We start from the raw sequence: 27815 nt of genomic DNA on the forward strand, positions 1-27815 counted from the left end.
TGACCTGTTACGCGAAATCAAATCAACCGAAAAAAAGCTGAAACGTGAACTCACTGTCAGAGAGTGGCAGCTCAAGGGACTAAACTGAAACTACACACCAAAGCCCAAGCCAAAATAACCAAAATCCAAAGACATTCTCTTCTCCTTTGAACCTACGCACACATGGCTTTCCTTTGGTGAATTCAGAGGTAATTCTTGTCACTGCAAGCTTTTTGGTACATCACCCACCAAAAGTCTTGCTAACAGCATAAACATCAGCAGCAGCCACAGCAAGAAAGAATTCAGAGCCTGGGCTCCTTGCGTCCCTCCAGAATGAGGTCACTTCAGTTTAAGGCTGAATGATCCTGTCAGAAAATCATGGGAGTATTCTGCCCTTATTCATGCCCATCCTGAATAAGGAGAACGGTTTAGAAACGGTTTAATTGAGGGGGTTTGGCCTTTTTTTTTTTTTAAACATGTAGTTTTCAGACAATTGTTAAATATGCCGTACTGATAACAGATGAAAAGAGAAATGCATGAACGTTTTGGCTTCAGCGTTCACTAAGAACACATAGAGCAGTATAAGGCTTCCTGCTCATTGATACAATCAGCGTCAGACCCTATGCTTTCATGCCTACAGCCATACCACCTTTAGCTGTGATCTAGGCAGTTCCTGCAAGGCAAGCAGGGTCAGGTTGGGTCAACACGCAATGGAGAGGCCCCCAGGGAAAAATTCAAGTGCTGCAGATACTAGAGGTGGTGTTGAGGCAGGGGCACTGCTCTTCTCTCTCACACTGCCTACCCCCAGGGAAACTGCTTTACTGCATATCTACAGCACGGTATCTTACAGCCTAACAGCTCTCTGTGTAGATACCGAAGGAGGCTTCACATGCCCTTACGCAACATGGATAACTGCACTTTCAAAGCAGATACCACGCTATCCGTATAGGAAGGGATAAGGCAGAACACCTTGCGCGTCACCTTGTGTAGCCTTGGCTCACAAACTGCCCTGTAACCAAGCCTGGAGTAAGTAAAGTTGAACCAGAAAATGAGCAGGTTTTCATCCCTCAGGGAAAACAAAACAACACAACAGTATGCACTTTGCAGAGAAATGAAACTTCTCCATCAGCCAACTATTAAATCCTCATGTCCTGATCATCTTCCAGTTTTGGGTTACCTTAAATTCTTCATAGTTTCTACAGGCCACAGTGGAGTTCTCCTACTTCTCGTCCCAATGGCGCATCTGCTGTCACGCTGTCAAACAGCTGCTGCGTTCCACCCCACGCCAGGCTGTGTCAGAGAGGAGAGGAAGAGTTCCCATGTTCAAGTATATATCATTTGCAAAGTGCATTAGGATCTTCTGTAGGTCAATTAGAAGTGTGCACTGTTGTTTTTGTTACTGTTATTAATACAACGAGGGGAAAAAGGTGTCCGAAAAGCACAGAAACTCAGCATTTATTTGTGAACAAAAGCACAGAAACTTCAGCATTTATTTGTGAACAAGTTAGAAAAAGTTTGCAGGAACCTTTAGGATCAGTTAATAACCTGATTGAGTTTATATGCCTAGACTACACGTAGTAATTCCTCTCACCCCTGTCAATTAGCCTTGACTGCAGATCATATAAACACTGAGGGACAAGTTTTGCAAGTAACTGTGCAATCATTGCAATGAAGACCACAGAAAGAAAGCTGTAAAGGTGAGATGAGGAAAATCCCCATAACTCAAATATCTACACCTCACAGTCAAGGTGATTTCATAGTCACTCAGCTTTAATAATGGGACTTCCTCAGGGACACAGTATTGAACATTTAGAGGAAGCATTTGAAGAGAAACTGTGTTATCAACTTATTTCTAATCTTTTTACTTCCAGCTACTTAGAGGTAGTTCAGGGTTACTCCTAAATTACGCAAAGGGACTACGCTCGGCATTCTGCAGGGGGAAGACACACTCAGCATCTCCTCTCATTAATATTTCCTATAGATAAAGTTCAGATTTTCATTTCTTTCAATTGACATTTTTAATTTCTCAGTCCACTGAGTTGTTTTTAATATTAAGAACAGTGCCTTTGATAATGCGCCATATGAAAACCAAAAGAATTAACAAAACAAGCCCCAAAACACAGTTTCACTTTCCACTGATCTTGCAGTGAATAGTCCATCAGAAACTCAGCCTTTTGAAAAACATATATGAAAATGGAGGGAACAGGAAGAGAAAGCAAAAGCAAACCACGCAAAGTCCTTTTGTGTTGCAGCTGCCTGCAGACTCCAGGATAATCGCTGCACGCACTTGGTGTGTGCTCAGAAGGAAGAAACAACTGGATTATTGTATAAGGCTGTTTTGTGTGAAGTATAGGATAGCACAACTTCAGGCTGCATGTTGCTCTTAGAAGAAAGTCTCCAGATAAATCATTACAAGAGTCTTTAAAACTTCTCACCATCAGGAAATTGCACATAAAATAACGTCGGGAAATCACCTCCTTCCCTCCCCCCCAAAATGGATCTAAAGCACAGCATCGCATTACTGCCTGTTTTTCCTCTGTATATCACAGGTACTGTACAACCCAAGAGAAAGCAGTAAGATCACTACTTGTTAGCAGTTTACAAGTCTGAGGGAAATTTGACTCTCAGATGCACTTTTTTTTCTACATTGTTTTCACATGTGACATAAAATAGACAAAATCTCCACATATTCCTTTAGGGTTTTGGTTATGGCTTTTTTTTTTGTTTTAAATGAAAAAATTAAAATTAATCAACCAGTCTTAGGAGGCAGCAGAGAAACCTATGCCTTACTTCAAAAAAGCAAAGCAAACCAAAATACTTTTGGTCCCATCCTTCCAAAAGGAAACCCAGCCAACTCTGAAGCAAACAAATACTAAATAAATAAAGCAGGGCCTGCATCTGTCTTTACAGTCTGCTTATTTTCTTGTGACTTTATAGATGCCATGTCCCTGCTAAAATATATGCAGATATACTTCCTCTCCCAATTGCTCTGGAAAATACTGCCACCATCAAGGAAACTTGACAGAGCAAAGAAAGAAAACTAGTCACTCACAAAACATTGTTGAAAGGCAGAAACCAGTTAAAGAATGGATTGTGAAAGAAGTGTGATCTCTGTAATATCTATCATTTATAGTAACTCTCAAAGTCAAAGCTAACAGAAAATGGTTTCAGATTCACATGTTGATCTGTTTAGCCCTCTATTTTGCTTAAAATAACATTCATTATTCAAAAAGAAAATAAGAAAAAAAAATCTGCCGCTTCTGAGAGTCATGGCCTAATAAACTACCACAAGATAAGCAGCGCCCTGCCAGTTGTGCCAAGCCAGTGCTGCGGCTACAGCAGACGAGGTTCTGCTGAAGGCTTTGGTTGGCAAAGCCACCCTGGGTGCTTGGCACAGGGTGTCCGGGGCTCCTGGCCCCTCCACGCAGCCCTGCCAGAGAGCAGAGCTGCAGAAAGACGCAAGCGGAGGCCAGCAGATGTTACTGACACTTACGCCTGTCACCAACAGAAAGGACAAGAAAACAATCTTGAAGAGGCAGCAACTTGCTTTCTTCGTCAAGATTTGGGAGATGGGGCACCCCTCAGGATTGCTACTCATTCAGAGCTGTCTTTGTCAGCGTGCCATTGCTTGACTGCTATTGCTACCAAAAACAAAAATAAAATCAGTATTGTAATTAAAGTCTTCAGTCATTTTAATTCAACACATTATTGGAGAACTGATAAAATTGAGTTTTTAGCAGTAGAAACAGGCATTTTGGCTGCAAGACTTTTTTTGGTTGCGTGGGGTGGGTTTTTTTTTGCTTGCTTGTTGTGTTTTTGTTTTTTTTTTTTTTTTTTTTAAACCATACTGTGTTATCCATGGCATTTGCAAAGGTAAAACTGGGGAGGCCTCAACAGGGAGCAACAGTACCATCGAGCTGAACGGAGTGCTGTGTACTTTACCTGACTGTCCTAATAACACACAAATCCCTGTTTTGCTGTGTGTAGATCCATAAAAGTCAGATTCCTCCTGCTCACCAGTTTACCTCACCCTCTGCTCTGGTTTTCTTGACGTCTTCCTCCTCCCTGTTGGGCTCTCATGACATTGCCAACAAGAAGAAATCAGTAAGTTTAATGTGCTTAATACTGCCCTTAAAAAGGCCAATAAGGAATAGAACCTTTCCAGTCCGAGAAAAAGGCTATGGGGAGCTTTGGGATCCCTCTGGGTGGGACTGGTCTCCTGTTTGGTGAGTCATGAGCAAGGGAGGGGCTGTGAAGGTGCCACATGCCTCACAGGAGCCTGTGCCTTCTAGGGGGAAAATAATAGTAATAAAGAAGAAAAACAAAAAAAAAAAGGAAGGAACGGGTCATGGTGGCCATCTCTAAGCTATAAGCAAAATCATTGTGGCTCCCCCCATTTTTGCTCTTGCTGGTCTCCATAAGTTGGAACCCAGACTTTATGCCAACAAGCTGTGATGACCTCGCCAAGGTATGAAACCAAACCTGCAAATTTTGGGTGGGGGGTGAGTTTAGATGGAGCCAATGCAAGTTGCAGAGTTATTCTGCTCCTTCAACTTTGTAGGAGTGTCTTAAACAAGAAAACACCAAATCCACAACATCTACTGGGGACTGACCTTCACCTTAGTTAACTCACTGATGTAAGTGCTGGAGCAGACACAGGACAAGTCAGGGAACAGCTCTGGCCTTATAATGCAGCAAAGCTCCAGCAGTAAATGCTGGTAAGAACCCTCCCTCGGTCTTGCCCAGAGCTGTTTGTGCAGTCTGCTCCATCTCACATCATGATCAAGCATGGGAAGAGCCCATCCTTAATGATGATTCTTCACTATTCAGAAAAGTTGTAACCATTAGAGTAGCACAGAAGGGGCAAAGGCAGCAGCGTGCAGTGTTGCCCAGTACGGAGAAGTGAATAAATGAAAACTTCACTCTGTCTTTTGTTTTTTTAGCCCCTTAGATTACATAAAATTTTGAAAATATAAATCTGCAAGGATCAAAAGAAATAACCTGAGAACAAAAAGAAGTACTCAGCATCATTCCTTTGGAAGCCTCGCAACATTATTTTGATGGGGCTGACCACAAGATTTTTCTAAATCTTTCTGGAAGGATAATTCCTTTTAAGATGCATGACAAAATTGTACCAAAATTACACCTTGATAGCAGACCGGCCTATTTAGGAGCCTTTTTAGGACTATCTCTATAAAACCAGAAGCAAATTCAAGATATTTGCAACTGGTTAAAATTCTGTATTATTGGATCCCTGGCCACATTAAAGGTAAACTTAATGCTCCACTCAGTACAAAGTGAACCGTAACCTCAACCACCATCCAGTAACTTTTGTTACATAAAGAAAAGGGCCAAGCAGGGCTGGCTATCCGAAAGGCCATTCTGCAGGTTCCCAGCAAGTGTAAACATGCTGTAACGCGTCTCTGACTTGTGGTTTAGCTCAAGGCCAGTGCAAGCAGCACTGGGTAACTCTTACTGCTGGCAGCAAATGCAAACGTTACCCACTTAGAGGGAGAGGCAAAATGGACAGGTCTTTCCCACCAGCTCATAGCGCTGCTTAGAGCAGTAGCAGGCTGGTTGGACAAGATGAGAGACAGTAAAGGAAGGGGGAAAAAAAAGGAACTTTCCTACCGCACATCTGCTCCCATTCATGGCATTACAGACCTTCAGTGAGACTGCAGCTGAGAGATTAACTGCGTTTGTGAGTTGCTGGTATGATTTTTGGAAGGGGAAGTTCTGCTGAGGGTTGTGGCAAGCCCTGTGCAACACACAATACTGTTGAAGTGACCTGGGATGAGATTCCTTCTCAGCTAAGTCCACTGTAAGAGTTTCACAGTCCTACAAATCAGAGTTTCACCCTGCCCAGGCGCAAGGGAGACCCCAGAAAATGCGACAGCCTCACAGTTGAGCAGCCTGACTCCAGACCACAGAAAAAGGAAAAGATAATAAACATGGCTAAGGCAACCTGCTCCAAACTTTGTGCACAGGTAACACCGTCCTGCCTGTGTCACACCTGCCTGGGAAGGACAACTGAAGAGGCCTTTCTCCTACACACTGGCAAGTTCACATTTGCATGGGTCCCAAGTTGTGATGCTGGAGTTGCCCATGGGCCCTGAAATGTAAGAAGTCTGCAGCTGGGGGAAGGTCACCTCCCCACCCACCTGAAACATCTCCTGCCCCGCAGCAGAGCTTCAATGCTGCCCACAGCCAGTTGTCAACTCACCTATGGCCAGCCCAGGTACTTCACCTGAGATTTTGGAAAGTTTTGCTCTCTCCAATTTCTCTTGAACAAGTTCCTTACCTGAGCTGTTAACTCTTGTGCTACCACAAGCTCTCAAGCAGACACTTTTCAACAGCTTGACTTCTGGTCTCTTGTCCTAAATCACAAACAGTCAGGCCCTGCCACATGCCAGCCCCTCTGGGGAGCAGGATGCTAAGCAGCTACACGAGTCTCCAAGGTCAGTCACACTCACAGAAAGTCAGGACTTTCCTGGTTTTGAAAGAGCTGCTGTTCACCCTTTCCTTCCCTTCTGCAAGATCAGCAATCCCAGTTGTATCGTTCTCTTAAAGAGATGCACAGATCTATCCTGCATTTGCTTTTGATCTCAATTAATTAATTAAGAACTATGGGCTCAAACGGATCTTCGCCTTGTTGCCCACTTTCACAGAAGCTGTGAACCTTAGGGACTTGTGCATCTCCATCAGGCCTGGTCAAAAGGCTAAAAAGCTACTAACAAGACAGACACCATCATAGAAAAAGTCCAATTTTTCTTTGCCTCTTGGATTCTTCTCCCTCCCCACTAAAACAGATTTTATGATTAATCTAGTTTGAATATACCCCAAAAACAGATGTAAAAATTTGTACATTAGAAAATGTTAATATTGGCAGTTATTCACATTCCCTTCCAGGACTTCACAAAACTCTGTAAATCCCTCATGACAGGACCTAAATGAAATATGAACTTTTTGCTATCTTTGCAGCAGCAGAAGAAACAAAGCAGAAGTCAAGGCACTATTCTTTATACCCTTGAAATATTTGCTGAGAAGTGCCACTGATTCAAGAATAGCCCATCAAATAGTTATTCTGGTAGATTTATCAACTTCTTTAATATTCTGATATTCTGTCACACAACACAATGATTTTCGTGTTTGTTTTGTCTTGTTACCAGAGCAAACCATTCATTTTTAACTGTTGGTTTTGGCATAACAGTACTGTAAGTTCATAATGGAAATGTGTTTTCAGCGGTAGTAGTGAACAATAGAAAAGTCTCTTTCAACTGTTGGGTTATGAGGAGAACCATCTGTTATTAAATTTAAGTCACAGTGGCTCTGTTTCAGAAATGCAACAGAGGCTCCACTAACCTTGCAGTCAAGGCACTGGTAGCATTGCAAGAAAACAGACACTTTTCTAAAGGCCTTACAGCAACACCACAAAATGGTACCTTTATTCTAGCCTAAGTTGAAGTAAACTTTGTCTGAATGTTGTCATTGCAATTTAGGGGCTCAAAAACTTACATACTTCTATGCCAGTAATAAAAATCGAATATACAGAAACTAGTAAAAATCTTAGCATCACTGGGCTCAGTTCTTTGAACTATATCTACAGCTGAATAAAGCAAACATCAGAAATTAAAATCATAATGAAAGTGATTAATTCAACACAATAGGAAAGTCAAATTTCATCATCTGCTTGATTGACTGTTATACGGTACTTTAATTGTTCTCCGACTTCCAACACAGAACGCATGTGAATTATACAGAGCAGCCAGGATTTCAGAACCTGGAATAACACTGGAGAGAACAACTACAGCTGACAAGGTGGGAATCAAAACACCCTTTGGTGTAACACTTAAAAATCACCCCTCCGCTCCACGTGAAGTTATCAGGAATTGCTCTATTATTTCTGTCACTAACCAACCATTCCTTCCCCCACCTTTGCACCGATTCCTCTCAAGTGCAGCCAGAGATTATCAAACCCAGCGATAGCCTTTCAACAGCTTGGCCAGTTGAAAAAAAAATCTCTCAAGTTTTCCTGCTATCGCCGCTGCGTGAGCTGACGTCAGGCCGTTGTTTACTGGAGGCGGGAGGGTGCCAAGTTCCACGGAGCTGAAGACAGCCGTGTCCGGCCTCTTCTGGCTGCGCACAGGCAAGACGAAACTCCTTCTGTGTGCTTGCATGCATGCACACATGTGGGAGAGAAAAGACTCTGCACGTGTGTCTATTTGTGGGCACACAAAAACGTGGGGGAAAAGCCACTTGCCTTTTTCTTTTTTTTTCCCCCACTGCAATATCAGGAGTAAAAGCAACAACAACAAAAAAAAGCAATGTACCATCTTCTCAGAAACTGCAAAGGAGAGAAAGGGAAACACTGACGGTTTTGTTGCAAGAACTATCAGAGTATGGATGAAAATAATCATGAAAACATAACGGAGTAAAAGAAAGCTTGGGATACCCCTGAAACTCCTACAAAGAAGCTTACACAGTTAAATAATTAAAAAAACAACGCCTGTCCATCAATAAAAGGACTGAGGTGAAAATTTGAATACTTGACAGCATAGAGAAAATAGTTATGTTTTATTAGGACTATTTAAGTTTTCAGAGTAACTGCATTGCCTTCCTCTTCTAAGATTAGGAAAGCCCTAGTCACTGTAAAGTAACATTACTTAATTAAAATTTGCTGTATGAAAATACGCTAAAACATATTAAGAGTCTGGGGGGAGGGAGGGAATAAAATCAGCCAAGTCTGACTTTTTCACACCTTTTGTTCGTTTTTGTTATTCCTGGTAAAAGCGCAGACTTCATTTGTGAGTGAATGTGTGCAGATGGGAAGGGACAGAAGATACACGACAGCATTAAGTCCTGTTTTCAAGCGCAACTTTTACACATTAAAAATATTATTATCTTGGTGGCTGTAAGGACCCATTTGAAGCTTGAAGTGCTACACTATCATTTTTACCTGGAAAAACACTCCAGCATATTTGACTTTGAGGAATACAAAATGCAATTATGTGCACCTCAAGTGAAGTTTCCAGCATTTGTGTGGACCACCACTATCATCTGAGTGAAAGAAATAACTGCACTGAAGATTTTTGGTTCCACTTAATGGCTTCTTCCCCTCAGCATCTAAATACACACTCCTCTGCTTTCTTACTTACCACAAATGCATCACAAGAGGATCTTCATATGTACACCAACTCACCCTCCTGATGATTTTAACTCTGTCTTATCCTGTCTTCTCATGGAACTTCCATTTCAAATTCAAATAGTTTCTCAAAACTTTCTATTGAGTCAACTATCCGAAGAGGTTTTACATACCATTAATACTGCTGTGTAGGTTAACGACAAACAACATAAATAATTGTTTTCCTCCTCATTTAAGGGAATCGCTGTTTGAGATCCACCCCCCCCCAACATCAGTGGCACAGTACAAAAAATATCCAAAACTGGGGGAACTTTATTTGAACTACTGGAAACGGAGACTATAACCCCTTAGGTTCAATATCCTGTATTTACATTTATCAAGTCACCTATTAAAAAAAAACCAAAAACAACCAGAAATCAGCATATCCATCCCAACCCCCAAGAAAACATGAAAGAAGCCAAAATATTTAACCTTTAACATAAAATGTATGAAGAAGGCACATTGGCTACAGCATGCAAGTTAGTCAAGACTTTGCAGATCACCTTCACAAGAACATTTTCCATCACCGCTGGCTAGTGGTATTAAATTCATACACACTGCTTTTCTAGACTGTGACAAATTTTGAGGGCTGGTGACAATTTTCAATATGAAAGTTGCGGAACTTTTACTCTGAAATGATATATGGCATCTTATGTTACTGTTTCCTTCTCTCGGTCAATTATTTCTCCTCCATACAGGCTCAAAGATACCAGACAGGATATCACCACCTCAAACAAAAATGAGAACTGGCATTTTGAAGTCTAGACACTATTTCCTCTTTTGGAAGTCTTCTCATCTCTGTACCTTCCTCATGTAACCACACTGGGGTAAAGGGTTCTCAAGGTGGCCTCATTTAGGCCTTCTGTACACAGATAAGAGTTCAAAATAGCATTTATTTCTTTAAACCAGAACCATACGCTAATAAACTACATTCAATCAGCAACACTTATTTGTAAAACTTTCACCTTTTGTTTCATGTCTCAAGGACAAGGGGGATGCAGTATGGATCATATACACTGTTGGGATGCAAGGGCCCCTATCAGTATCTCACACAACTTCCTTAATCCACTCTTCCTTGAAATGCCTTTTGTATTCTTTGAAAACACTTCTCAGTGCATAAATTTGTAAAAACGTGTTTGCAGAGTGTTTCCAATCAGGCTCATGAGACTTTCTGTTCCATAACAAAGCACTACTGAATAGTATCAAACTTTATACAGACCTGCCAACACAGGCTTTGCCACATGGGCTGACCTTGTGCCCAGCAGCTCAATCTGAGGGGGCTTATTTTTTCGATTTTGTAAGGCACAAATCCTTTCTGCATTCATGCCTTTGAAATTTCACTGGACCTACCTCCAGCATCTACCTTGAAATTCACTTTCTGTGAATTTGCTTGCCTGTGTATTGTAAAGCCTTAAAGGGTTGCTTTAAACAAAGCGACCCCCAAGGAACACAGTTTCTGTGGTGATCTTGGTATTATGTTCTCCAGCTACATCTTTTTGACCTCCTATGCGCATTCTGTGCTCTGCAATTTGTTCTGATGACAGGCTTTCAGAACATATGATTGCATATATTATCTACATATATGTGTATCATCTATGCACAGTAATATTCCTTGGGCTGGCCACCTTCATTTTATACTGCACTCTCTCTATGTATTGCAAATAGGTTTAGCCTCTGTCTGCATTCAGTCTAACACGGTTTGACCTTTGTTTAGCTGTGCTCTTCAGCTCTTTTACTGCTTTTTCATTAGGGAATCATTTTCATTTGCCTTCCACATGCATACTGCTCTTCAGGAAAAACAAACAAACAAAACCCCTCTGTTTCTCACTGTGACTGACTTTCAGTTTTATCTGTCTTTTATGCTGGGAAGTTTTTTGGTCTCAGGAATTATTTCAAGGATGTGCACAGCACTCTCTGAATAAGGGAGCTGAACAGTTGTGATTACACTTCCTCGATACAGGAGATATTCAAGTTGCTAATGTAGTGAGTAGCTGGGAAGACAACAGCCCCCTTTCCCTCTGCAGGTGAATCTGTCCCACATGATGTTCAGCAAAATGTGGATTCAGGAGCACTGAAATAAATTTTAATTTGATGAACAGCCCTTAAGATTCCTGTTTCTCTAAAACTAGAAAATGGTTTTCAATCATTTACTATTTAACCTGAAGAATTTTAGGCAATCCAAAATACTTAATTTTATGATTACCCAAAAATCGTAATTTTTCATGCTAGCAAAAGAATTTTTTCGTCTTTCAGTTCAAACCACTCCATATTTTTGGTTCAGCCACAAAATCAAAAGCAACATAGTTAATCACGGCTCTAATCACTTTTATCACTACTCCCTAATTTGCTAACTATTCAAAAATAAAAATCCCATGACTGAGTTTTACACTACTATGAAACGCTAGAGCAAATGTTCTCAGCTGATCCCTGGTTCCCTCTAAAGAAGGAGGAGTAACTCTTTCCCAAGTGGTATTCCTCATGCAAGTACACACAGCATCCAAACGACGTTCTGGGAGTTTGCGATCCTCTCAGTTTCTCCCACTCACTCCCACCGGAACCTACAGTAAATCTCAGTTATGACGTGTGCCAGGTTCAGAACCAACACAGAGGATTTCAGCCTCTCCAGCTCCCCGACACAACATCACTCAGGCCAGAATGATGTGCAATGCTGCAGGCAGCATCTCCTCTGCCAGGCGATTCCACACACTCACCGACTCCAGCAGCTTCATTTAATCTATTTTTTTCCTGGTGTAAGATGCAGTTTACTCCCAGCTTCGGTTATTGAAAAATCAGTCCCTTACATGCACATGTAGGAGATGGTTTCCTGCTTCTGGCCACCTGACAGGCTATTTCCTCCTCTTCATGCGCATGTAAGACTAAAAAGCAAGCCAGCAGCAAACAAAAATCCCACCCCAGTACAACGTGTGAACATTACAGCAGATCATAGCCAATTACTGCAAGACTTTTGATCATAAGCTCAAGCCAATTTGCTTACAGGTTTCCAGCATATTTGTTTTTTCTTTCACCAATTAAACCAACTTGTATTTCATTCTTTACTTTCCCACCTCCCGCCCCCCCACTTCTGTTGGTCACAGGTTGGCAACCTTTAGTGTAAAAAGAGAAATCCAGCCCCTGATCTCCGGAGTCTCAGCAGACATGGATCACTGCTGTGTCAGAGGGCCTTGGTGCTGGCAAGGATACAATTTCCCTACTTGGTCTTCTTCAAGATTCCAAGTTTTTGAGATTCACAGGTTTTATTTTGTCTGGCAGAACATACTTAAGAATGGCTTCTAGCAATAGCAAAGAAACGAAACACTTTTGGTAGGTGAGCGTACCAGCTGCATCCACTGATACACAGGCAGCATCCAAAAGCATGGAGCCCTTAGTGATGGTGAGAATTCAGTACATCAAAATCTATACCACTGCCCCATGCAGAACTATATAAAAACTGATAGCAAGGTGAGCCTGAGGAGGAGGCAGGCCTGAGATCTCAACTACAGACCTCTGGATTCCACCAGGAGATCCCATGGAAGGTTAGGGTCTACTTTGATACCAAAGAAATCTCTTTCAAAAGACCCAAGGCATGAAGGAAGAGTGCTGGCTTCATTCTCCAGCCTGCACGCAGCCTTGGCATCATTCTAGGTCAAGAAAGCCAACTTTCTTTTTGTCACGGTCAGCAACACAAGATAGAAAATTACTCCCACTGCCAACCTCTCTTTCCACAGGCATCAAAACACCAAAAGGACTCTGTGGACTTGTTGATTGTTTAGCCAGAAGCTTGTCAGGACTTCCTGGAAGAAGGAGGACACAGGGGGGCTATGCACCTTCAGTGGTTCTTGGTTAAGTCAGAGACACAGCCCACTGCAGTGGAGTTACACAATTAAATGTTGTACTGAGCACCTAGTCTCCTTCTCTGTACTGTGCTCCCTCTTACACGTACATGTGGTGGGAAAATCCACTCCAACCAGTTCCAGAGATCCCTCAGTAACACAAATGTCTGGTCCTCCGTTAAAAAGGAAAGGCTTTTATTTGTGCTACACCCTAGCATCTTGAGGGGCAAGAGGCTCAGGGTCATTGAAAGCCTCAACTCAGAAGAACAGCACAACTTATTTTCCCATGGGCTGTCCTGCTTCATGCGCTGTGGCCGCGTTGGAAGGAGACACAAGCAGAGTAGGTCTGTCAGAAGCAGCAGGCTCAGCACAGACGTGACACTGGCCCCACACGCAGCTTCTGCTGCCTGGGCTTGTAAATGTGCCAGGGCTGGATACAATAATATACCCCAGGGTGAGGGGAAAGCCCCAGTGGTTTTCAAGCCACAGCTGCTACACCATTTGTACAGTGGAGAAAAGCCTTTAGTAGGTAGAGAGGTACAGAAGGAGCTGGCAAATGATTACAAGTTTTCCTTTTCTGTCCTTTTTCTAGGCAATGGCAGATGACTTTGCTGTGGAGTCTCAGGCGTCCTAAACAATAGCTGTGGAGCCAGTCCCTATTTTGGTGGTAGAAAAGAAACTGGCTTTCTGGGGAGAGACAGAGACGAGTCAGGCCAGTTCCAGACTGCCATTTTTCCGACTGGCTCATTCTGCCCAAATCACAAGCTGGAAAAACTGGAAAGGTAAGCAGTCCAAATTAATGGGAACATCAAGTGAGCTGGTTTGTTTATGTATTGGTTTAACTGGAATGGGAAGCATAATTCCAGTTTTGGGCACTAGCTTTGTAGACATTCCCTTAGCTTACCTTCTACCCGAGAAAGCCATGTGCAGGCCTGATTTATTCCTGGTCTGTGCTCAAAACACATCCCGGTCTCTTGAAGCTTCATGCTTGCATGGCACCCATGACCACAATTCTTATAATGGGATGGCGACATTCATATCCTACCAGCTCATTCTTATAACTCCATGTAATTAGGAAGGGGAAAAAAAAATAAATCAGAAACAACACAGAGCAGGAAGCTGTCTTTTTCCTCACACCTCTCCTCATGTACTATTGCTGCCACATCTTACCCATAGCATAGCATTTGCCCAAACTCATTTTTCTTATGTAAGGAGAAAAAGCAAGTTTTAGAAGTCCTACAACTGGTAGGAAATAAGCAATTTAAGCCTAACAATTAAAAAATCCTCAAGTATAAATTTATAGTTAATTTCTACCATAGCAGACTTTCCCAGATGCTCAATTGCATGTCATTCTTAAGAGCAAACAAGGGCTCCTGCAGATCAGACCTTTCCGGCAGAGCTGTTGCAGATGGGCCAATCGCAGTGTCCTGCTAACTACAACTGAGACCACAGTCATACAATGATTCTACTTACTAAAAGCACTAAGTTAAAGTAAGCACCACAAATTCTTTATAAACTGCAGGATGGACTCATTCTGCAGACAGGGAAATTCAGGCGTAGTGGCTGTTATAAAGCCCAGTGAAAGAACGAGTGCCTAATAGCCCTGTACACCATGACTAGTTATCCCCACCTCCAACCCATATGATCAGCAAGCCCAGAAGTCATCTTCTTCTGTGTGAACATTAAAGACCTGAATAAGAACATAAACGAGTCAAACTGCCTTGCATAGTTTAAAACTACAGCATGACATAACTGCAAGTTATTGCCATTAAAAGTTAGAGAAAAAAAAAGTCAACACCTGCCAAATACAGCTCCATTGTCCACTGTTGAGTTCTAATGACAACTGCTGCATCTTGGAAAGCTGTTCAATAATAACGTACTACATTTCCCCTCCAGGAGCAGTCATCAGGTACTGTCACTTATCTACATAGAAGGCACACATGGGAAAATATCCCACAGCTATGTGGCTCACACAGCAATCAAAAATCTTGGATACTCTCTGCACACAGAAATTTGCTCTTATTGCAATATATTCCAGTTGGTTAGCATGCTAAAAATCTCCACTCATGATTTCTGGCTTTTCCAATTAAGCTTACAGACAAAAAGTCTTTTTTCCTTTAATGACATTGTCATTTATTGCAAAGCTATGATGAGTTCTTATCTCATTGTGGTGCCCCATGATAACCCATTATTCACTGAACTTCACTTTTTGATGTATGAGGAACAGCAACATATACTTAAATAGCTCTATTTAAACTGGCCCTATAGTTGAAACAAATCATTCCAAGAACAGCACTACATTACAGTCAGAACTGCTCAAAAGCTTAGGATATGATATTCTTCAGTATTCACAGAGCTTAATATCTTCAAACAGAAATTACTCAAGCTGATGTATCTCTCATTATTATTAAGTCAAAGTTCTTCCAAATGAGGAGAGGATGATTGATAGTCAGAGATTACCAGGGCCAACATAGTGAGAGATCACACTCTTTATGGCCACAAGTAAGCCTGGGAGGGCTCAGTTCCCCCACCACCAAGCATGCTGGAAATGCTGCAAAGCACCCTCAGCACCCCATGTCTGAGAGCCCAAGCATCTTCCTCATTCAACACCAGATCTATATGGTGCTGACAGGTAACAGCCTTTTCTAGTCTTTCTAGGCCACAAGTGCAATGCAAGCACTCGAACTTTAGAAGAGGGAAAAAGAACCCACAAAAACAACCACCACCTCCCCCAGAGCCAGAATACAACACATGCACCAGCACAGCTCCAGGCCTCTCCCCCAGCCCTGTAGTTACCCTCTAGAAGGTAAATGCTGTGAGATGTCTGGATCTTCCCAGGAATAAGCAACACTGCTTGGATCAGGTTCTTTGCTCTGTCTAACACTGATGGGATTGGCTTAAGAATTCAGACTGGACCTGGGTTAGAGGTGCGGACTCCAGTTTGGTATGTCTAGAAACACTTCTGAAAGTGAAGATACAGTCATTGGCGTGGCCTGTTCACTACAAGCTTCCTACACTGGATGCTTATGGTACACCAGTATCACAGGAGAGGAGCCAGATTCACATGCCCTAAATTGCACCTAAGTCTCTGTATCTTTTATTTCCTTCCAGCTGACTCCTGGCCTTCAAGCACAGAGCCTAAGGTAGAATTTAGGCCATGGGAACCTGGTTTTCAGCCTCTCAGCAAGTGGAAATAGCCACAGCTGACTCAAGCTGGAGAACATACACCCGCTGAGCATACACATACAAACACACATGCATATACACAACCATCCTGCCTCAGGGGTCCCCAGACTTCGAACTCCAACCTCTCACGAATTTATATACATGGAGTGTGTTGCAAGTGGGCACAGCAGGTGAAGTGTGCAATGTGAACAACCTCCAACTGCCAACCATGCTCTGCAGGATCCAGAAGACAGTTTGCAAAGCAAGACAAAGCACGTCACCCCTCATTCCTATTACCGCTGTACTGCTTACCAAAGTCAAGCTACTGAAATGTTTCCAAGAGCATAAGGAGTGTTACTACCTTTCCATAGCTGTTATGTATCAGAAAAGATTGCAAGCAGATAATATCTCAGGCACAGGTAGGAAAGATGGCAGAGTTAATGTATCCAAATCTTTTTCACACACAAGCACACACCTTGAAATAAGGCAGACATGGTAATTGTGTTTATTACACTATAGTATAAACATCAATCATGAAGCTAAATAAAGTAACAAAACATACCTACCTAAAGGGTCTTCTCCAGGCTACTATGTATCAAGGAAAGATAAAAGCAGAAGATTGAGTCATGGTGAAAGAAAAGCTCTCCCCAGATACAAAGTCCAGTACTGAGCCCCAATATGCAGGAGTATTTCACTCTCCAGGGCAGAGGGGCTTTCTACGACACCATTTCACAACCCAGCCCCTGAGCATCCTCCCAAAAGTGCTTTGGGAGGGAGCAGATAGTCTCTCGCACACAGCATCCAGCTTCAGAGCCACAGGAGGGTTTCACAGTCCCTGCCTGCTGCCATAACAACTCCAAAGGACGGGGCATAGCTGTTATCACCCCAGAACAGGAACTCCGCCGCAGAAAGCCTACAGGCCACATCAGCCATCTCCCTCTCACCCAAATGCAAAATATGCTAGGGAACAACAGGCCAGTACTTCGCACCTCTGAGATCAGCATATCACTGTCTAGAGCCAGCTAATAAGAGACATTAAGAACAGGACTGCATCTTAAACCCACCCATTACAAAAAAGTAGAAAAGAAATTCCTCCATTCATGCACTAACACAGGAACCTGTCCTTCAAAAAGCCAAAGTTCCTCACTTCATATACAAGACAGCAGCAGCAGCCACAAGTCTACCAAGTCTACCCTCCATGCAGCAGAGCAGGATTTAACTCCTTCAGGTGAGGCAGGCTGATGAATTCATCCCTGCCATTTCCAGCTCAATCTAAGTCAGCTGAGGTCTTGCAAAGAACAGTGCCCTAAACCTCCAGACTATCTGGTGGGCAATGGGGAGATGACTCTCAGCTCCTGCAGTACTAATGAGCCTGTCTTGCAGAACAGACACTGCTTAGAATGCAGAGATGAGAAGGAGAGCAGAAAGGCTCTTACTGTTTGCACAGGCACTCCCCCAGGGAGAAAGAGCCACTGGTCCCAGCTCTATGAACAACCAGTGCAAACACCAGCTCATTAAATGCACCAAAGGCTCTGGGGGCAGGCAGCACATCCTGGACTCTCCCCTACCTCATCACCAACTGTCCTTCAAAAGAAGGAAGCAATGAAGACATGTCCAATACCGTGGGCACGTTTTGGTGAGTTTCAAGAATGCTTCAAGAAGCTTCAGCAGAAGAATATCCAGCTTCTACATGTAGATTTGAACTGCATATTGAGTTCATCACTGGTGCAAGATGAGATGTTAAGGTACACTCAGCAACAGAGAAAGGTAAAAAGATTTGTTAAAGCAGAGTATTAAGGGGGCCTTCTTTCTACTGCCTATTCTGACACCACGTTAAACACCCCTCTACAAAATCCCAGGCAATAAAATTCTTTCTTGACATCACAGGAACATTTGAGACTAAGTTAACTGAATTAGGGCCTTAGTCTTCTTGCAAATCAAGTGAAGGACAGAACATATATATATAAGGTAGTCAGTTTACACGAATCACATATGACATTTAATTAAAAAAACAAACCACACAACTTTTTTTTCCTTGTGCACTCAATACTACTAAATTTTGTCTTGTCCTGTGCAAAGCATACAAGGCTAGAAGCAAAACAGGGTCTTGTGCCACACCTGATGTTATACTGGCAGTGCCAGATGCCTTGCTGCTCACTCCCCTTCCCACACCTGGGGATGTCCTACAAGTACCCCACTGTTCCCATTCACTCCATGTTACATTCATTGCTGTTACTCCTGCTTCTTAGTTCTGGGGTCACCAAGGAGGCACCATAAACAAAAGCAAACATGCAACTGCTCCGTTTGTGTGTCCCGAGGACTGGCTCTGCATGCCGGTGCCTGAAGAACAAGCACATTGCAAAAGCATTATGTTTCCAGTGGCAAGATGGATGGGAAAAGCGCCAGCCACTAGCTGTAACCTTTTTGTCATGCCAATTGCTGGCTGCTATGAGGATGTACGTTAGATACCTCCTTAGAAGAGCTCTGCATCTCATCCTTCCAGATGGAGGAGGAATGATTCATACACACATAAACAATGCTAGAATGATGGATGGAGAGAAAACATTTTCTTTTTGTTTTCTGTTTGTATTACAGACATGCTCAGTGGCCTTAATTGCAGCAAAAACTGAACTGAAGACGATGACACTTTGTGCCCCAAGGAATGCATGTGCAAAACCCCAGTGCTGGCCTTGTCAAGCCTCATGTTGCACGCACACACCTCACGTGCCTTATTCCCCCGTTTTCTCATTTTGACAGCATTTCTCTGCACAGAACACAACAGAATAACTCCACTTACACAGCCATCACATCACGCAATGACAAATACAGGGGAAAGCGTCCAAGAGACAGATCAGGTGTCAGGGGCTCTAAACTGACCAAGGACTGACTTGTAATGCAGAAGGAAAGCAAAGGATCTCTTTTCTTTCCAGGCACACTAGGGACCAAAATGCACACATTTACTAGGCCTAGATGGCTGATAAATGCAGAACAGACCACTCAGCAGTCAAAGCAGTTGTCTGCATGGTGCCCGTTTCTTTCAAGGAGGGCACCACACGTATACTCCTTCCCACCTCACCTGCACAGCTCCTTTGCCACACACTCACACTCCTCTCAAGGGCCCCACATCCTATGAATCTCATTCTGTTTCTCTGTACTAACACCTGTAAATTCCCACCTATTTACTCTCCCCTGGCCTTTCTCAGATTTGTGAAGTCCTTGGAGCAGAGATTATCCACAAGCACTGCGTAACTGCCTGGAATATTCCGAGTCCTACTGCAAGTAAATAAACAAACAGCAATGCATAAGCACACAATCTGTATTAATGTTTTAAGCCGAGCATATAGCAGTCATCTCTGACAAGAAAAGTGATGGCAGTAGCTTCTTCCTACAGACAGTAGTAGAAAATCTACACATTGGGGTACCATCCACTGACCAGGAAAAACTTCAGATTTGCATCCCCTGCCACCCACTTCCCTCCTTCCAGTACTGAGCCCCAATATGCAGGAGTATTTCACTCTTCAGGGCAGAGGGGCTTTCTACAACACCATTTCACACCCCAGCCCCTGAGCATCCTCCCAAAAGCGCTTTGGGAGGGAGCAGATAGTCTCACATTATCCATCACATTATCCATTTCTGAAATACACTTTTTATTATAAATTATTCTAATCAGTTTTGTGGCATGGCAGCAATTCAGCATAAACCTTCAAAAATATGCGTGCATGCACTGGCTGTAGAACTTCTTCATTTCATATGGGTCTTTCATAACAACCTGATGCAGAGTTTGGGAGGATTTGGCAACCTTTCTTATCAGCACTCCTGTGGTGGCGACCCTTTCCTAAAGGGTGCTAAATGCATTCACCTACACTACTTCTCTTTCTAAAAGAAGGATTTTTCCTTAATCTCTCATTAAAGCCAGTAGAAGTGTTCAAGAAGGATTTTTTCCTCTGCTGTTTTGCAGATTAAAGAAATGTGACCTGTGAGTGGCAAAAGGGCTAGAGAGAACACCTGCAGTCCAAAGCAGACCTTCTTTCTCATCCTACTCTCTTCTGAATGGAAAGATACAAGACAAGCTGGGTAATTGCTCCCACTCCTCTAGAATCAGAGTTCAAGTGAGGAAGAGAAGGAAAGAACAAAAAACCAACAAACACCACCAAAACCACCGAGTTAATAACAATTCTTAACTCTTCTTGGGTAAGGAGCACAGGCTACTTTCATAGCTCCTCAAAGAACCTACGCAGTTTGCTCACTCATGCTGCAACAGCTCCTGAAGGAATACAGATTCGTGGCTTTCCCATAAAACCAATAAGGTCTGAACCCCACATTGGGAAAGGAGAATTAAAAAACAAAACACAAAACAAACAAAAAATCCCCACACAACAAGAAGCAATTTAAACACAGCGCACTACCATCTTGTTAAATAACATGTTGAGAACTCATACGCAAGTCTGTCTTGGCCAATGAGGGACATAAATCAGGAAGATATAGTAGCACTCACTAGCATACAATTAGTCACTGCTGTAAGCACTTTAAGTCTGGATTTCTTGGATTATAACATTTCAAACAATGTTGTTTTACAGGAGTGATATGATAGCTGTCCAAGCGCCACAATCAAATTATGCTACCAGGACATTTGGGCAATGGATTATCACAGTAAAGGAAATCAATTATCACAGCTTTTATTCAGAACAAGGGAAGACTATTTCATTTTGAACATGGCAGGGGGGAGAGTAGAAGACGATACCCGAAATTTGAACCCCCTCCCCTTTGGACTTTCCAAGGTAGGAATGCCACAAAAAAATTGCCAATCTAAAAGGACAGAAACTGCCCATCTCTAGAATCTGCACTGAAATAATAACAGGGAATAAATAAAATATATTCCAAATCAAAGGGCAGTTAAAACAGCCTCCTTGCGTTGGCTGAATGCTGGAAGGATGCCTTGTTCCTGGGCATTTTCCCATTGCATATGTGGCTGCTACATCTTTCCCTTGATATTAGGCAACAACCATCACCAGCACCAGGCTGAGAGACTTCAGCTCTGTTTAGAAACTTTGCTGTCCCATATGTTCCCTATCACAAGAAGGAGGGCCACTTACCTTCCAAAACCTTCAAATTAGCAGGTTCAGCAAAGGATTGGTGTGTTCCTTAAAAAGATTTAATAGCTTAAAGGTTCTCTTGAAAAGGCTGCACCTTTTACCTTTATATCACCACAGAAAACCTATTGCATTCTATATTTTGGTTCTCATATTGCATCACAAACAGCACATTAGCTTTTTAATGTCACAATTTATTTTTTTAAGAGTATTTTGATACCTTTAATGCATACATAGGTACTTTTTGGCACATGGTACTTAAGAGGCCCTGATTCTGACCTCAGTTTCTTTGGCAACAGCCAAATATTCCAGCGCAGGATGAGGGAAAACCCACTAAATCTTATTCACATCCCTGTGCTGCAGTCTGAGAGATCCCTAGTAGCCATGACATATTAAAGAAAAGAAAAGAAAAAAAAAAGAAAAAAAAAGACTAAAACTGAGAAGACAGTCAAATAAATAGAAGCAGAAGGATGAAAAAAAAATATAGAAACCAGCTCCACAAACCATAGAAGAAGTAAAAAACTTTCTTTGTTACAGCCCAGGGCACGTGTCTGAAGCTGATGACACCTGGGTATTATTCCTGGCTGTGGTCCTGACTCCTTCTGGTGACTGCACCAGCTCATGTCACACCTCCAACAGGCTCTCCCTTCACATTTTCCTTTCGGACTAAGGGTCAGCGTTGGTGATCCGTTTCCTTGCCAAGAGCAGAGGACACTAAATATTACTGGCATCCCATACCTCAACATGTGCCTTAGCACGTGCACGACAGCAGCACAACCGCTCTCCATACCAAAACCAAGAAGTGTAGGCCACGAAAAACAGGAGCTGGATGTCAGTCCCCCAGATTTCACATTCCCACTGTAAGCTTTTTAAGGAAGGATCGGTTGCTATTTAGTTGTACCCTGTGTAGAGCACTGTTATTGGGAGCTGTTAATGTGATTCTGTAAGAAAGCAGCAACACCAGTAGTTGATTAAGGCTGGAAAGAACAATAACAAATGGGGAAAAAAAATGGCTGGAAAGAAGTGGAGGGAATCAAAAACAATGACAGAAAAGGAATTCAGGAGGACAGAAAGAAGAGTGGGCAATGAAAAGACAGTCAGAAGAGAGGAAACAAACAAACAAAACCCAAACATGAAAAAGGCATCCACAGGAATATTTTACTTCATTTCAACAAAAAACAGGGTCCATGATTTTCTCTTAATAAGAACACTGAATTTGCATAATCAAACAAGCAGTATTTTATTTTCCTCCACAGAAAACATATGAATGTAGACTTCTAAATTTTAAAGAGGAAGAATCCAAGCTACCAACATACTTGTTCTCAGAACCAATGCTTTAACTACATTAGTAACAGCTTACAAAAAGACAGAAAAGTGACTACAATTCTCTATCTAGAAGCTACTTTTCAGAGTCACCATCACTACTGTAATTTTACAGTTACAAAAGACTTTATCCTTGTTATTTCTTGGGACCTTCCTCCCTATTTTACACGGTAGGAGCTAAAAAGGTTCTGTCCGGGTTCAACTGAGACTTCTTCATCCCTGTTTTTTTGGTTTTGTTTTGTTTGTTTGTTTTTCCACTTCTGTGTTCTTAAACAGCCCTTAACTGGACACCCATGGCAATACCAGAGATATGAAGTACTGAGGATCGCTACAACTACAGACAAATATTTTAGCAAATCAGGAATTTACTTGCATGCTATGTTACTCCAACTCCTCTGCCCTTCCTGGGACTTCACCTGCTCATAATCACTAGAAAGCAGAGTGTCATTTCTAAGCTGTAGTCGAGCACTAAAAGCACCATGCTGGCCCTCACTAGCTCTATTTAATTAGAGATTAGCAGAAACAATAAAGCACAGGGAGAATATAAACATGATGTTGCCAGTTTCTCAGTAAAAAGGTTTGGGTTACCAAAGAGATAAGACGAAGGCTGCCTATTTATCTGTGCTGCCGGACTGACGAGCTTACACGCCCCCATCAGAATTCCCTCTAAAATGTCAACATGAACCATATTATTAATTTTCCAAGTTGCTGACCTTTACTATTGCCTGCATCATAAACCCAGCATTTTGAACTGTTTCTATTCATACAAGAACATGCTCCGCATGCCTCACGATATCTGAACTCTGTACATACGCTGCTCACATGTCACAAAACAGATGCTCGTTGCCGCATCCCCGAAGAAGCTGCCTTGCAAGTTGCACCTTCAAAGTTCTATAAAGTCCCCTGGATCACAGTCAGTTCTCCTATCCACCAGCCAAGTTTCCCACATTCCCCTAAACCCCTTAGTGTATCTTCTCTTTAATAAAATGTTTCAGAGTATTTTATCAAGGGTCATAGCATAGAGATTTTTAAATATAAAATAATTTGAACATGAACTTAAGTTTAATTTCAATCAGGAAGAATTAAAAACAAACAAGCAAACAACAAGGTCCTTGGATTAGAAGACAGCCGTTCCCATTTAATATTCCTCTCAATTAAAATGTTTTCTATAGATCATGAGAACTTAATGTATCATACACATTACACAGTGCTCAACACAAGGCTGTCGATCTGTCATTTCGCTATAAGCGCTTAATGTGATGAATGATCTGGTTACTTGTCTTTCTGGTATAAAAGCAGGAGAAGCTTTGAGACAAAGAAATAAAGGCCAATGCATATTACAGATTTCATAGTGATTAATATCAGCCTTCCTGACTCATATCTTTGAAAACAGTTAAGGTCACCATTTCTCTTTTATTTTTAGCGTGGATTTCAGTACATCTCATCAGAACCCTCCAAACACTTGAGATACTCTAATTTAAAGCAGAAATGTCAGGAACATACAGCATTTGGTCTACAACAAACAATGCCACACCAGCATGTCATAAGAAAAATAAGTGACCTTCACTCTTGCCTCTGCTGACAAACAGACACACTTGAAGCAACTTGCAGGCCAGGATGTTAGTGTGATTTCTGGAAGACAATCGAATAAATAAATATTCAAAAGAGTTAAAAAAAAATAATCTGACTATTTATTTTCTGAACTGAAAAACCTTCCCTGTCCAAATCAACTAATGGTTTGGCATGTCTACATGAAAGGCAGATGAACAAATACCATCTTCCTTTTAACATGGAATCTGCAATAAGAAGTCAGCATTTTATTGATTTCCATAATACCATCTCTACAGCTTAACAAACTCACTCAGCTGCTAATGCTAATTCACTGATGCTATGGAGCCTTCCCATATAATTATACACCCTCCACTTCGCTGAGCCCCAGGGCGCTGTTTCTAACTTTCCAGAGGACCACTGAACCAAAAGTAGAAACAAAAAACCTCTCTTTCATTACCCAAAGCAAACTGCAAACCAAATTCTGCTTATTTAAATGGGAAATTAGAGAGACTTAATTTTTAAGGCAGGGAATTATCTGCTAGTCTGCATAGATTTTCAGATATTGTGACAACAAATCCCTGTTTCAACTCTTCTCTCTATTCCTATTTGCTTTTTCTTCCTTAAGAGTACACAACTATACAACATATAAATATTGCAACAATTACAATTTCTAGGGACTGATTCTGAAGTCTCTCACAGCTCAGAAGTGTTTCAAGAGGGTGATTCGGAATCATAGAGACTCTTGCGAATGTCACTATAATTAACATTATAAAAAAAATTGTACAATGTTACCATTGCTATAGGGACTATTTTATAAGTGAATGTATATTTCAAAGATTTTTTTAATAAGTTTTTCTTTAAAAATAAACCTGGAACACCTTCTAAGCCAAATTAGAGGAAGATATCTTCTCTGAGTCTAAAATCCAAAATGTCCTAAATAATTCATGAAGTAAACTCTGCCATTTTTCTCCATTTCTCGAACAAATCCAGCAGTCCACAACCAAGCAGACAGCTCCAGGATACTTCAGTAAGAGTTTTGCTGAATTAGGGACTGCAGGATCTGGCCCAACTAATCCAGTACTGTCTATCTGGAAAGAATGTGGAGGAACTCTGCAGTGTAAGCCTCCTCAAATGGCTGTACACAAGTCCCTTTTCTTGCTCTCTCCATTTACCCTGCCATGATGTTTCAGATCCAACCATACTGTATTCAGCACCTCCATCAAGATTCAATATGCAGTTTGAGGAAAAACAGCTTAATTTTGCTGTGGTTTCCCATGCATATATTGATTTGGAACCAGTTAATGTATTTCCTCTGAGAATGTTGAAATGTTTGTATTTTTGTTCAACAAACAAACAAGTTGACAGTATCAATACAGGTCTGGAGAGCCTCTAAAAACAATCTAGTTTGCTTAATTAATGTTAATTACAATAACATCTCAATCAGTGACACAAAAGCTTAGCAATGAACACAGTCATACAAGGAAGTGAAAACATGAAACAAACACGAAAGAAGTGTGTCTTGTTCTGAAAGAGTATCAAGCAAACTTTCAAGAGAGTTATAAATAAGAACATAAAGGCAGAAGACAGTTCTGCTTTATTAGATGTATTTTCTTTACAAGCTGCTTAGTAGGGAGCTTTCTTCTGAGACTGTAAGACAGTGGATCTGAGCTGTGGACACACCAGATAATATTATCTTTCTACAACATCATGTCCAAGCCATTATCAACTGCTTTAAAGAAAAACAACTGAGGGCCTGATCCTGCTGTCAGTGATTTCGATAGCAAACATTTAAACAATGTGATGTGAATGTTTAGGGGGGTTCTGGAGAAGGAGAGAAATTAAAAAAAAACAAAACCTAACCCTAACTTGAACACCACATGTAGGTATGGGTTCCCTCAGGCACAGAGAAATTTCAGGACAAGATAATGAACTTCTCACCAATCTTTTTCCTACTTCCCATAGCAACAAGGGAAAGCTAAACACACAGAAAACTTACCTGCCCGTTTCACTGGTAGCACAGATCTCAGAGGGTTTTTTTTTGTATAGTCACTTAACAGAGCAGCTTTACATTTAATCCTCAGTTTTCTTCACAACCCAAGAAAAATAGTTATCCAATAAGTTCTTATTTCAAGGGAAGGGAAAAAATAGTTCTAAAAAAAATAAGCGCCATTACCTCACCCAGGTTGGTACTGTAGTACACAAGTAGTCATACAAGCATCGCAGGGAGCTCTTGCGCAGTAAAGTACCACTCGGTGTGAGTAAGGGTGGCGTAATTGGGTCTGATGAGAGAATGAATCAGAGCTTGTCACATCACTACTATAGGGGCCTTTCTGAAAACATGGGTTTCTCGATTACTTTTCACATCAATGCAAATCTGGTCCGTTAAGGTTAACGAAGTTACACTGGTGCTAAAAGTGGTAACAGAGGAGAAGCAAATTGACTTAACAGGCCACAGCTCAAGGACCCCCCCGTAAAGGCAAAATAACAGACATTTAGGAAGTTTGGGGTTATATTGAGCAAGTCACCCCTTGGGATAAAGGCTGATTTACTGTTTGGTAAAAATCTCAGGGCTGATTTTTTTTGTTTCCCTCCCTCCCTTTATAGATAGAAGCAAGACAAGATTTGTTAAAGATTTCATTTCCTCTACAAATTTATTGATCATAAGCATACTTAAAACTACAATTAAGTAGTCACTGAACTGAAGCCATACTTTTCTACTTCTCATTTACAAGAGTGTTTACCTTTCATCTTAACAGAAGTTCAGTAGATTTATTTTTCAGATGTCTGAGAAAGATGATTTTGGAGTGCTGTGAGGTTTGGTAAACCTTCAATTCAGCAATTAGTTTCCATATCATATGAATTACAAAGACCAAGCAATTAATATTAATAACTAAACCCAGCAAAGTACTAAGGCTTCAGACGCCCTGTGTATGGAAATGCTGCTGTGCTTGCTGGGGTTTTCCATGTATGTTTTATTTTAGCTACTCTGAATGTACAGCACATGAGAACATTCACATTTCTGAAAATACATTAGGAAGGAAAAAAAAAAATCAATAGCAATGAAACAGAGACAAAACCATTTTACATTAAGTGCTCCCAATATCAATACAAGCCACCAGAAGTCCCTGCTGTGGACCATGGCTTCACCCTACGCTACACGGATTGTCCTGCCAAGCCAAGTCAAGCCCAGGTAATACTGGAACATGACAAGGTGGGGAGGAGGATGGTGCACCTGGAAATAAAAAAAGGTGGGTTTCCCTGGTCTTCAGAGAGGGACAGTGGCCCAGGCCGGAGAGCATCTTTCAGGAGCCCCTTGCCCCTCACATCAACCTTCATCACAGCCTCAACCGTGCTTTCAACCGGGGGAAAAATAACATAAAAATTACAATCAAATGTATCACCGGCAGCATGACACGCATTTGTAGTTGGCAACGACGCCAGTTGTTTTTTTTTTTATTATTATTATTTTTCTTCCCCCTTTTTCTTTTCCAGTCCGAAGGTGGAAAGTATCGCCGCGGCCGGTGCCAGGCTGCGCTGCGAGGCGAATACCCCCAACTTTCCAACAGTTGGCAGCGGACAGAAACACCCGGACCCGCCGCCGCGCTCCCCCAGCCCGCCCCGCCGGCTCCCCGGACAACCGGCGGCTGCCCCGGCCGTCACCCACCCCTCACCCCCCACCACCACGCACCCCCCAGC

At 41.9% G+C, this 27815-nt stretch overlaps 1 protein-coding gene across 17 annotated transcripts in view; it reads right to left on the reverse strand.

The window, feature by feature from the left end:
• SERTAD2 (SERTA domain containing 2) overlaps positions 1 to 27815 on the reverse strand; it is an 84691-nt gene that overhangs the window by 56307 nt on the left and 569 nt on the right. For 4 of the 17 annotated variants that reach the window (XM_065059796.1, XM_065059788.1, XM_065059787.1 and 1 more), the window contains exon 1: positions 1157 to 27758. The exons of 3 other annotated variants lie outside the window; for them this stretch is intronic. In XM_065059796.1, coding sequence (XP_064915868.1) covers positions 1157 to 1170 — 14 coding nt within the window. In that variant the 5' untranslated portion in view covers positions 1171 to 27758. Of the gene's footprint in view, positions 1 to 1156; positions 27813 to 27815 lie in introns of those variants that run through there. 10 more of the 17 variants (XM_065059800.1, XM_065059792.1, XM_065059790.1 and 7 more) reach the window with 9 other exon arrangements.

Source organism: Columba livia, chromosome 3 (assembly GCF_036013475.1).
Source record: "Columba livia isolate bColLiv1 breed racing homer chromosome 3, bColLiv1.pat.W.v2, whole genome shotgun sequence".
Taxonomy (NCBI): Eukaryota; Metazoa; Chordata; class Aves; order Columbiformes; family Columbidae; genus Columba; species Columba livia.